This window comes from Haliotis asinina, chromosome 9 (assembly GCF_037392515.1).
Source record: "Haliotis asinina isolate JCU_RB_2024 chromosome 9, JCU_Hal_asi_v2, whole genome shotgun sequence".
NCBI lineage: Eukaryota > Metazoa > Mollusca > Gastropoda > Lepetellida > Haliotidae > Haliotis > Haliotis asinina.
In genome coordinates, this window is record NC_090288.1 from 22,775,471 (window position 1) to 22,788,133 (window position 12,663).

The 12,663-nt window shown below is 38.1% G+C and overlaps 1 protein-coding gene across 1 annotated transcript in view; it reads left to right on the forward strand.

Moving 5' to 3' along the window:
- The window catches only part of LOC137297168 (leucine-rich repeat-containing protein 74B-like), a 614,612-nt gene that overhangs the window by 379,850 nt on the left and 222,099 nt on the right, over positions 1-12,663 (forward strand). The window contains exon 12 of the mRNA XM_067829182.1: positions 304-408. Within this exon, the coding sequence (XP_067685283.1) occupies positions 304-408 (105 nt within the window). The remainder of the gene's footprint in view (positions 1-303; positions 409-12,663) is intronic.

The following is a 12,663-nucleotide window of genomic DNA, read 5'->3' on the forward strand; positions in this document are numbered from 1 at the left end:
TGGTCATCTATAACAACATCTAAATGCCGTTGAAAGACATCAACTTTTTGTTTTTTTCATCATAAAGCATCCGATTTCAGATCCTATTTGGTTCAGAGCTTTCAGGACCATGTGTGTCAATCATGCATATGCACTTACCGTGTATACCCACGTATAATGCGACCCTACGTATTGCTATTTCGAGTTATTTCATTCATCATTCTCATTTATACCAATATAGACTGTAGTTTGACCTATCAAAACTTTAAATAGTGTAAATAAAGTCATTAATTATTAACATTAATAGGCCTTCTTTTTGCTCAGGAGCTGTCCATAAATGCCTCCAACATCCGCATTATCCACCAACTAGAGGAAACGAAGAACATCATCATCCTACATGGAGGTTTGGGGGGATACCACAGACATACGGTTGGTTGTATTTGTGTCTGCACCAGTGTTTAGAAATATTTTTGTCCTGATTGAACCAAACCACCTCTTTATGTTTCTATACTATTTCTCAACTGAATACTGACAGTGAAGGTCCCAGGGTAGAATAGACTTTCAGCAACACATGCTTGCCATAAAAGGCAAATATGCTTGTCGTAAGAGGCGACGAACGGGATCGGGTGGTCAGACTCACTGACTTGGTTGACACGTCATCAGTTCCCAATTGCGTGGATGGATGCTCATGTTTTTGATCACTGGATTGCCTGGTCCAGGTTCGGTTATTTAAAACTCAACTCAATCACTCTCTCATTTGAATACCAGCTAGCAAATTAACCTTGATCCAAGTCAAACCAGCCTTGTTTATAAAGTGTAAGTAGATTAGATGTAACCCTAAATGTTTGGCGTGGGGAGTGTAAATTTATCAGTCACTCTGATTACTCCATTATACTACAAGCAAAAAGTATGGGAACAGCCTAAACATTGATAGGAATGAGTAAACTTCATCATGGTGAGGTGATGTATACTCTGAGGTGAATGCAACTTTTTGTGTGTTTCATTGGCACTTTAAACATTCTGTTACAACATACAGTGAAGCAACTGATTGAGTATTCGTTGAGTCTGAGTGAAGTGAAAGATTGGCATCAAGCAGAGAAAAACAAAGGTGTTTAAACACACCAGCACCATATTTGATTCAAACTTCACAAGCATAACAGCCAAATGTGCATTCGTGAGGAATCATCTAACTTCACATAACTTCTGTTTAACTTTCATTGCTTTTTGTCAAATGGCAACAAGTAAAACAACACATGTACAGTGCCAAGAACTCCTTTAACATGGAGGCCTATGGCATCTTGCACTGTGGAACCATACTAAAGTTGTTATGAGCTGACTGTTAAGTAAACCTAAATGCACCAACATGTGAAGACATAACCCAGTGTTGAGTTAAATGGGCACAGTGTGGATGGTGAGAACAGGAAACCACACCGAAGCACACCACCTGTTGTCACTGCAGATGGCAAGCACAGGCCACAGCTACCACTCTAGCTGGCCCACATCACATGTGTTGAACTGACATGTCGCTAAAATTACTATTTCCAAGCGTTAATGCCCACACTGCGTGACTGGTCTCGCATCTACAGCAAATTTAGGCAATAATCACATGGCCAATTACAGCATTAAAGAACAACTAAACTCAATTTTTTGGTACTCTTTTTACCACTGCATATGAAAGACTTCTGGTTAGTCATAAAAGGAACACCATTTTTTTTTTTTTTAAAAAAAACAACTTGTGGTTAATTAATACTAAGCGCTCAAAAGTTGCCAAAAAGCCGTCTGCTTCTCTCTCGCTTGCGAAACCGCAGACAGGTTACATAACTCTGTTGCCAGAACCCTACAGTGACATCATAGAAGGAACGATTTTCAGTTAGTTGTATAGAAAATGTGTAGGAAGCTCGTCATTTTGCTGATTCTCAACATCACCAAAGACATGCTGAATTGTTGTGTTGCCGTCAAATGTTCCTTGGGGTAGGGTGATGGTGTCACTATGCACAGATTTCCACCGGACCCCGTAGTTTGTGCTTAAATTGGCTGTTAGTGTGTGCGAAGCGAGCGTTGTGGAAATCGGATGGTTCACCCCCAACCACGCTTCCAGGATAGAAAATGGAGTTCAAGTTTCATCGAGTTTATAAAATCAAGACTGCTTACTACACATTACTGACCAAAAAGGATTTTGCATGGATATAACGCTTTCTTCCTTGGAAACGAGGTTGTGGTCGAAGTGACAATATTATCTTAAGTAATGTTTTATTGACCCCTCATATTGACCACTTCCAAGAGTGAAATTGTTATGTTATAAGCAATGTCATGTAAAGTCCTAATGTCCATCAATAAAATATATATTTTACTACCAGTGAAAAGTAATTTTGATTTTGTAAGTTGGTGAAAACAAACTTAAATAACATTCATCCTCAGACACGGTGCCGCCATTTTTGAAAATCGTGAAGTCACAGGCTAAAGTCCGTTAGAATTACTGAGATTATGATTTGTTCTCATCAAGTTAGAAAATCAAAACTACTTTTTACTAGTAGGTAAATATGGATTTAAAAACATTTATATTGTAAGCAATATTATATTCACCTCCACCTCACTTCCAAGAGTGAAATTGTTATGTTATAAGCAATGTCATGTAAAATCCTATTGTCCATCACTAAAATACATATACATACTACCAGTAGAAAGTAATTTTGCTTTTGTAAATCGGTGAAAACAAACTTAAATAGCATTCATCTTAAGACAGGGTGCTGCCATTTTTTAAAATCCTGAAGTCAAATCCATTTGAATTAATGAGATTATGGTTTGTTTTAGTTAGAAAATCCAAACTACTTTCTACTAGTAGTTAAATATGTATTTGAATCATTACCAAAAGGAGTTTGCATGACACTGCGTGATAAATTTCTTCACCTTCTAAATTTACTTGATTTGTAACGTCACCAGGATGTAGACACTTGTCAATATGCGTCTTTATATTTGGTCTCATAATCCTAACTACTTTATAATCCTACTTGTATGCATTTTGAAACTTAATAAAAAGAAGCGATCTGCGAATGTATAACAGGAATGTAATATCTAGACATTTTATAGTTTGGCTATATGAATCATAATTCACGCGCATGCCCTAGTGTATGTTGTCTGCATCATTACACTTCACGATGAAAAGAATCATCTGTTGAAAGCTATGACAACTTAATAAAAACAAACTTAATAAAAACAAAAATGCAAATGTTAAAATGAAAGTTATAGGAGCAATGTCAGGCTATTACCTTGTTCAAGTAATGTATCCATCAATATCCACAAAAATGAATGATATGTAATTCATCTGCAGATTTCCCAAATGATGTGTCTTTTAACAGTCTAACATACGAACACGTGATGTATCCTTTCAGGTTTTTCACATTGCTGTATAGTTTCATTGGTCACCCAAGAGAGCACACTTGGCAACTAATTGCATAATGTGTGTCATTCTTTTTAACAAGTTATTTAGTTTGCCAATAATGAGCAATCAATCAATGTATTGACGGCTAATCCTTTGAAAGAAGGGTGTTGTTTTTACGTAGACACAGACACGACAGAGTGTATTCAGCATAGATTAGTAAATGTACATACATAAACACTACCTTTTGACAAATCCCCCATTTAGATCTGCATAGAACTAATTAATCAATCACCGTGTTATCGATTAATCCTTTGATCGATCCATAATGGGGGCCTTTGTCGGGTAATTTGAGTGGCGTTACCACTAATCATACCTGTTATAAATTCATTAATTGATCATCAAGGCAATGATGACAAATAATGTGTAGGTTTATACCACCTAACATGGATTACAACCTAGCAACACCAAGTGAATTTGACAGAATCATCTATGAAAACAAGGCTAGGGGACAAAACTAAATGATAGTACTGCTAGACACATATTAGATGATCCTGCACACTAAACGCATTTGTGACAAGAGAGGCGGTACAACGAATTGGGTGAGTACACTTGGCTGCTACAGGTAGCTTGACGATTATGCACGTGCAATCCATGCTAACCGTGACATGAAATCAACACCGCTACTGATTAACACCTGTCTCACTACTGTGTAACACCTGTCTCGCTACTGTTTTACACCTGTATCAATACTGTTAAACAGATTTCAGTTTTAGTAAAAAATGTCCAAGTTAGGAAAACATGGGCAAATAGTTCATTCTCCGGCAAGGGAGATCGCATACAATGTTATCATGTATATGGACAAAAATTGTGCAACCAAAGCAGATTCTCTTTTACAAAGTAGCCTTACTACTGGACTCTCAACGGCAAGTTTAAAGCGCATTAAGGCAGAAGGTGGTAGGAGTGCGAGTGGACCTACATTTATCAGTCCCACCAAGTTGCGCAAACCCAAAACTTGCAGTTACAAACTTGATGATTTCGACCGGTTTGCAGTCCATCAATTTGTACAAAGTTAATATGGCATAAAAAAACAACTACCCACTCTGGATACGATGTATGATATGGCAAAGTGCCAGTTGAACTACAAGGGTTCTAAGGAAAGTTTTTGAAAAAATCTCAAAGACATGGGGTTTAGGTGGCGAAAAATGCAGTCAAACCGTAAACTTTTAATGGAACGTAAAGACATTGTTTCCAAGCGTTTGCAATACTTGCGTGCATCTTTATCGATTAAACATGGTTGCATGTACACAACATTGTCCCAAAGTGTTGGCAACTTGAGGGTGAAGTTGTAATAAATGAGGTTCAACCTCCGTCTGGCACCGGACCTCGGCCGATTGTGGTTCATGCAGGCGGTGAAAACGGTTTTGTTCCAAATGCTTTGAATGTTTTTTATTCCAAACTCAAATCAGCAGACTGTCATGACAAGATGAACTTTGATAATTTTTCCAAATGGCTCCAGAAAAAGTTGATCCCAAACCTTCCACTGCACTCTGTCATCGTTATGTATAATGCACCATATCATAGCAAGCAAGTGGACAAATGTCCGCCAACCGCCAACACGAAAGATGAAATACAAGCATCACTACAAAGGCACAATATCTCATTTGATGAGAAAATGCTTAAAGCCGAATTATTGTTTCTTGCAAAATCCAACAAATCGGGCCCTGTCTACAGAGTGGACACGATGTTGAAGCAACGTGGTCATGATGTACAACGTCGCCCTCCATACCACACAGAACTAAATCTGATTGAGTTAATTTGGGCAAATGTGAAAAATTATGTCACTTCACAAAACTTGCAGTTCACAAAAGGTTCCTTAAGAGTTGCCATAAATGAAAGGATGTCTGCAATTGGTGCAAAAGAATAGTCGGAATGTTGTAAACATGTTAAAACAATTGAAGATGATTACTGGCAATGTGAAATCACAGTTGAAAGGGAAATTGACAGACTAGTGATTGACTTAGGACTTGCAAGTGATTTAGCCACCGAGACTGATTCAAAGAGTGATAATTAAAGCATTAATCAGTAGGTCCGCCTAATTTTCCAGCATGTTGTGTCTTGTATAATAATTGACACATACTATATCAGGTTTTTCCTGTTCCCATACTTTGTCATAAAAAAAGAGTAATCTTTGATGAGTTGTCTGTATTTTATATTTTTTTAGTCACTGATAAATCTACTGAGTCTGGTACTGAGTAATCCTCAAACCGACAAATTTGTGTACAAAGATATTTCTCACTGACTTATCAATGTCAAAAGGTATTTTCAGTTTTCTGTACACAATTTTGGTGACCATAATAAAAATATGACAGAAATTTGGAAATATTGTTTGAATACTAACCATTTCTCTGGAACAGGTTATATAAATTTCCAAGACATGTATTCCCGGTCGATCACCAGCGGAATTATGGATGAAAATCAGCACGTACAGAGAAATAGGAACAAAATTATGGGATAAAAATATTTCCCCCTTGCTACTCTGATTTAGCCACCACCATTCAGTAACAGATAACTTTTAACATATTAAAAGGTTAAATGAAACACAATTAACTGTATGTAGTTATTATCTATTTAATATTCAGCAGACGAAAAGTCAACTTTACCCATTAAAACAACACCGCATATTCCTTCGAATGATAAGACTGCAATTTCAAGCATAAGATACTGATATTCCACACTAACCTTTAGTTAAGACGAAGACAAATAGATGACATGGGCATTGACAAGCATTTTAGATATTCAATGTCATTTGCTTCGTGAAATGGATCGGTGGTCCTAAACATATTTGCTCAGTATATCATGTTGATTCAGTTCGTTGGCATTGTACCTGTTCCCAAATCGAGTGTGCTATAACAATTCATGCGTGAAACGCACGGGGAAAATGAACTTCTCTATATTTATCAAACAACCTGTCTCCCTCTTGTTTCAAGTGGATCGTTCTGTGGGGCGTTCCCAAGTATGCAAATTGGGGTCATTAGTCAGGTCGTGGATCATCTTATATGTATTTACCAGTAGATTGTGAGTACATATAGCTTTAATTTTTCACAACAGCTTACCTACAATTATGTCACTGAGACACGCCGCTCTGATTGGTTGAAATTTCGTTTGTGGATGAGAATTGTGCACTGTTGACAAAAAGGTTGATTTAAGTTAATTAAAGGCCGAAATGAGTAGTTTTAATCATAGGGATGTCAGCAAGTGATTTTGTATTTGTACCCTACTAGAGTATATGTGATCTTTAAGGCCCAGTTGAGAAAGTGGAAGAACGCTTGCATGCCCTGCCAGTTCAAATGGACTTTGTCTCTAACGCTGGTGTGGATGTCAGTGATATTGGAGTGCTGAGCCACTTTCCCTCCCAGCTCTCTCACAACATTGGCAACATGTCTGTTGAGTTTGCGCTGCTTAATATCAATGGCCTGTGTGTTTTGTGACCTCCTCCATGCTAACCTGGGCAGCAAACATGACCATATGATTGTGCACTTCTGACATCTAAAATGCAAGTGCAGTAAATCGAGATATAAACCCAAAGTGTGCTTCTCACTATATATTAGGTCATCTCTTGTTTTCCCAGAATAACCGCATTTGAAGTTTTTGTTTTGGAGGGACAGGTTTTATTTTTCGCTAGAAAAAACACTTCCCAGGTGGTTTCCTAACTTTACATGAACATCAACATTCAAATGATACATGAGTGTTTGAAATCAATTGAAAAATATCGTTCAAGATTAAACTCATAATAAAAATGTTTTCCGAAGAGAGATTGGAGCCGCATATCGCTTATCAGTAGGCAGATGTTCTACCGCCCAGCCACCAAGCCAACAAAGCTTATGGGGTTAAATTATCTACATGTAGTTACTGTCATTAAATTGATTTTACACGCGCTTCAGTTATTGTTACGTAGCTTCATTAAATGATCATCTACATTGTAATTACCCATCATTGACAGTATATATGTCAAAGAATGCACTTCTCCGAGGTTTTGGTAGACAATGTAAAAGCATCGGGGTCAGGAAATCCCTCCCCCTCCGGTTTGACATTGTCTACCAAAAAATCGGAGGCGTGTTTTCTCCCAGACATATACGAGGGGATGTCAATAAGTTTTGAGCCTTGAGCATTTTTCATACCCAGGTGTCACAGCCTATGGTGCGACATTGAACCTTGGGGTGTAGCTGATGTGATATATAAGTTTTGGTATCCTACTCTCAGAAGTTATTGAACAGCTCACATTGACAGAAAGAGACCCCCCTCATGGCAGTGAAACTGAATACATTTGAGTATAGAGCAGTAATTAAGTTTTTAGTTCTTGAAGGAAACTCAGCGAAGAACATTGAAGAAAGGCTTTCAGCAGTTTATGGGAAGTCTTCCCCTTCATCTGCTACCATCAAACGATGGGTCAATGAATTTAAGCATGGTAGAGAGAGTCTTGAAGATGACCCCCGTCCAGTCAGGAAAACATTGACAAAGTGCATAGACTTGTGCTGGAAAATCGTCAAATCACACTCCACGAGTTAGAGGAGACCACAGGCATTTCACACGGATCCATCGAGACAATTCTTCATGAACATCTCGTCATGTCTAAGGTGTGCACAAGATGGGTGCCAAGAATGCTTACAGATGAAATGAAGCAAACAAGGGTCACCATAAGCAACTCCATGCTAACCAGGTACAACAAGAATCCAGAAGATTTTCACTTTAGGCTAGTAACCTGTGATGAAACCTGGATCCACCACTATGATCCTGAGCGCAAACAAGAATCCATGGAATGGAAACATATCACTTCTCCCAGGAGAAGCCTCCAGATCAGTGCAGAAGGTAATGGCGACAGTCTTCTGGGATCGCAAAGGCGTCATCCACATAGATTACTTACCAAAAGGAAGAACAATGAATGAGGAATATTAACTAACTTGTTGAGGCAAGTGCGACAGTCAATCAAGGAGAAGCGCTGGGGCAAGATCAGACGTGGTATTCTTCTACATCAAGACAATGCTCCAGTACACACCTCTCGCGTTGCAGCCGCTGCTGTCCAGGAATGTGGGTACGAAATCTTGCTGCATCCCCCCTACTCTCCAGACCTGGCACCAAGTGATTACCATCTGTTCCCAAATCTCAAGAAACACTTGCGTGGTTGTAGATTTCAGGATGATAATGAGGTTATTGCTGCTACTGAGGCTTGGTTTGAGGACCAAAATGGTGCCTTCTACAGAGATGGCATCAGTGCCTGGCAGAAAAGATGGAACAAGTGTCTTGCCTCACAAGGGGACTATGTTGAAAAATAAATGTGGTTCATACCAATACTTTGTGTTTTTCTATGCAAGGCTCAAAACTTATTGACATCACCTTCTATACTGTCGAAGAGGGGTTTTGCTGGTGTATAACAGAGATCATTCAAGCTTAAATATATAACTACAACTTTTGGCTGGGCTATGTGCTTGTCGATGCAAGGACGGAACTGGTCCCAAGGCATCCCCCCTTTGGCCAACCACTTGCTGCTGATGGCAAATCTCTGTCCTGCCTCAGTGTAATGTAGCGGCCAGGCCAAGTAACTGGACTCAATGAACCAGGCTGCATCTGAAACTCATGGAGGTAGTTATAGGATTGCACCCATGCATTTGACATGACACCTGTACAGATCATAGAAAGGAAGGTATGCAGATGTCTGGTAATCATCCAACCTCCAAAGGCACAGTTCCCTGTATCTGTTGTGCACTGACCCAGTGTAATGCTGCTGTGGTGGTGGCCCCTAAGTAAGTATAAAGTACAAGTATAAAGTCAGATTTAAACAAGAGAAATGTTTCAATCATTCAGTCAAGAGCACTTACTTTCAAGACATCGGAATGCACTCACTACAGTCACACCTAAGACTATATTAAAGTACAATGAAAACATCTCTGCGTGTTTGAACTGTAATACCATCATTTATGTAATTCATCTGTTTAAACAGATTAATTAGTACTTCATGAATAAAGTTTATATATCACAATTTGGCACCTTAATATAACTGAACCAATAAAACTGATTATTCTACAGTTGTTTATATGACAAATTTACGAAAGAGAAATGTTATTCAAAGATGCCCCTCTTAGATAAACATTTCTAATGCATTTATCTTGTAAAAATCTTGTATAAATACATGTACTATAATTGTTAGCCACCATTTCAAGGTCTCTGTACTCAACAAATATCTGTCCTTTTGTAGCTTCATCATGGGCCTTTGCCCCCCTTACGAAATAAACACAATCTGAAGAACTTACCAGTCTGTGTTACTGAGTTTTGACATCAAGTGGTCAAGATGTTAAAATTGTAAGTAATTATAGCTACCTTTGTGTTCTGTTCTCATCATCATTGAAGTGGTCAAAAAGCATGTCAAACTATCTCCCTCAAAGCTAGTAAAGTAATTTGCTCCATGTATAGATTATTTCGTAACAGTAGGCATATTTCTTTCACAGTTGAATGTATGACAGCATGATGTAATACTGTACATACTTTTACCCCAGCCAGGGTTGGAACATAGTCAAGACTGAGCATCAGATCCTTGCCACTACAGGATGGTGTAATACTGCACATATTGTTACCCCAGTCACTACAGTATGGTGTAATACTGCACATACTGTTATCTCTGCCTGGGCTGGAACGTAGTCAAGACTGAGCATCGGTCTTTGCCACTACAGTATGGTGTAATACTGCACATACTGTTATCTCTGCCTGGGTTGGAACATAGTCTAGACTGAGCATCGGTCCTTGCCACTCTAGTATTGTGTAACACTGCACATACTGTTATCTCTGCCTGGACTGGAACATAATCCATACTCAGCATCTGTCATACTAACCCTAGCATGGGTTTACCCAAGCATGTGGTGTGAGTAGTTTGAAAGGCATTTAGAAGTTGGTGGAATTGTTATGAGGTTGACCGTAAGAGTTCTCTCCCTTTGGTCGATGGCAACCTGTTTTCGACAAAGTTCTATTTATGGACTTATTCGGTCACTTATTCCCTATGTAAGACTCACCAAATTGATAGCTATTGGTAGCTTCAGTTTGTGGCTGACATTTCAGGTGTGTTTTAACATCCATTAATCTCTAATTGTAACACAGTTATTTTCTGAACTGGTAGCTTCATCATTTTCATGTAGGTCAGTCAGGCATTAAGTTGTCTAGTCTTTTGTTTAATGCATTACTGTTGACTTTCCTTACACGATCGTGAACTCTGTAATGATGTTAAGAATTACTTATTACTGCTTGTTTTTGTTTCATAATAGTGATTTTATTGGGTTCGACAAAGCACACTTCGGCCTCGGCTGAAGAATAACCTAAGGTCGAGTAATGTTGTCTACTTTGACGTCCGCGCCTTTCATATAAAATATGTTGAACACTTGTTAGCATCACTCAGTCAAGATCTCGCCTTCAGACATAATGCATGTCGGCATGAGTCAGTCGCTGATTCAGCGTTCCTTAATCAAGACATTCAGGATAATCAGATAGTGGGAACTTTATTCCATTTCTGGATTGAACTACCAGTGTGTGGTGTTATATTCACTTACCGGATATTTATTGGAATAATGTGTGGGATGTGATTCTAAATGTCAAGGTAGGTCCAGTACTGTTTTATGCCATATTATCGGGTGTAATAGCTGTGTAGTGTAGTGAATCCTATTATAAGAATACTTTAACCTTTTATTGGAACATGGTAAAATTCCACTGAGGTGTATTCAATTTTGGAATAATTCATGGTAGACTAAGAGTCTTTCAGCTGTGTTTATGTATCCCAAATTGACTATCTTTTGATATCCTTGACATGTCAAATTTTCATATTTATACATAACCATCTAAACTATAAGACATCTCACTAATTCATTAGCTGATTCCTATCAAATCAATACCTTGTGTTCAGAAGGGTTTCTCCAAAATGCATCCATGTGTGAAACTGTTCGTGTACAAATCATTAAACGTGACGCTCAAACTCAAAAAAGGCACACATATCACGAAAGGCACATGCTCTACATGCGATGGAAGAGAGAAAAACACATGTGTTCAGTTGTTAGTTGTTGGGGCTTAGGTTGGATAGTGAAAACTTGCCTCGTTAGTATTGGGAGAATAATAGTTTCTTGAGCCCAATTGTTAGACATTTAGTACTTAGAAATTTAGTTTTAAGACATTTAGCTGAGCATATTTTCAAATGGGCCTGAAATTTACTGTATTTGTGAATACATTTCTTGTTGAATCAATTTGTGGGTCCCTTCAGTTCATTTAGTTGGTTTTCACTGTAAATATTATTTAATTGAGTTTTGGCCCAAGGTTGAAATATTACCTAAAGCCACCCAGTTTATTTTTTTACTTGCACATAGTTTCTAGGATCCTTTCAGTTCGTTTAGTTTGGTGTATTTCTTTTCAGACTGTTTTTTTTAAATAAAGACTTCCACTGTGCATTCCTCCGCTACACCTTGGCTTCGAGTAAATATTCTTGGAAGCCATATAAATCTTCTTAAACTCATGGTGATATAAGCACTCAAATAAATCTCAGTGTATTTTGTAAGAAGACAAATTTTAGGAACAATGTAAGTCTCCTTAAACTCCATACACTTGTGCACGGTGATATAAGCACTCAAATATGTCTCAGTGTATTTTGTAAGGGGTTGGGCAAGTTTAAACCTCAGTCGTGATACCACGTTATTGGCTTTTTATATCTCCATTGTGTGAATACGGAGATTATATTTAAATTCTATTTCTCATGTTCACTGTTACCTCATATGTAGCTCTGTAGTATGTAGCTATAATAACAAAATTCAGATCAAACTTATAATTCTTGAGGTTGTCCGATGCCACAAGTTGGAACCAAGTTACCTATACATATTTGAACCCATGGTTAAGGTTATTTACCGACCTTCCTCTAGTTAAGGTTGTTTTAGATCAGCACCGTAACAGGAATCAAACTAAAAATGCTTTATGGTTGAACTTCTTTATTATACAAGGTCACAACGTTTTGAGACAGTTCCTAGTCTCTTCTTCAGGTGATGTGAGGGTGAAACTAAAGGGATGTAGTATATATACACATAACAGTAGACAGATAACAATGGGTAACAAGATATGGTTTCTATTAATTGATGTACAGGCTTCAATTGATTGATGTACAGGCTTCAACTGATGTATAGGCTTCAACTTATTGGCGTGCATTCTGATTGGTTAATGAGTTACAGGTAAAGATGTTTGGATAAAGGTTAGTCACTGAGGATTAGGTGGTTCCATGCATTGTCTAGGTA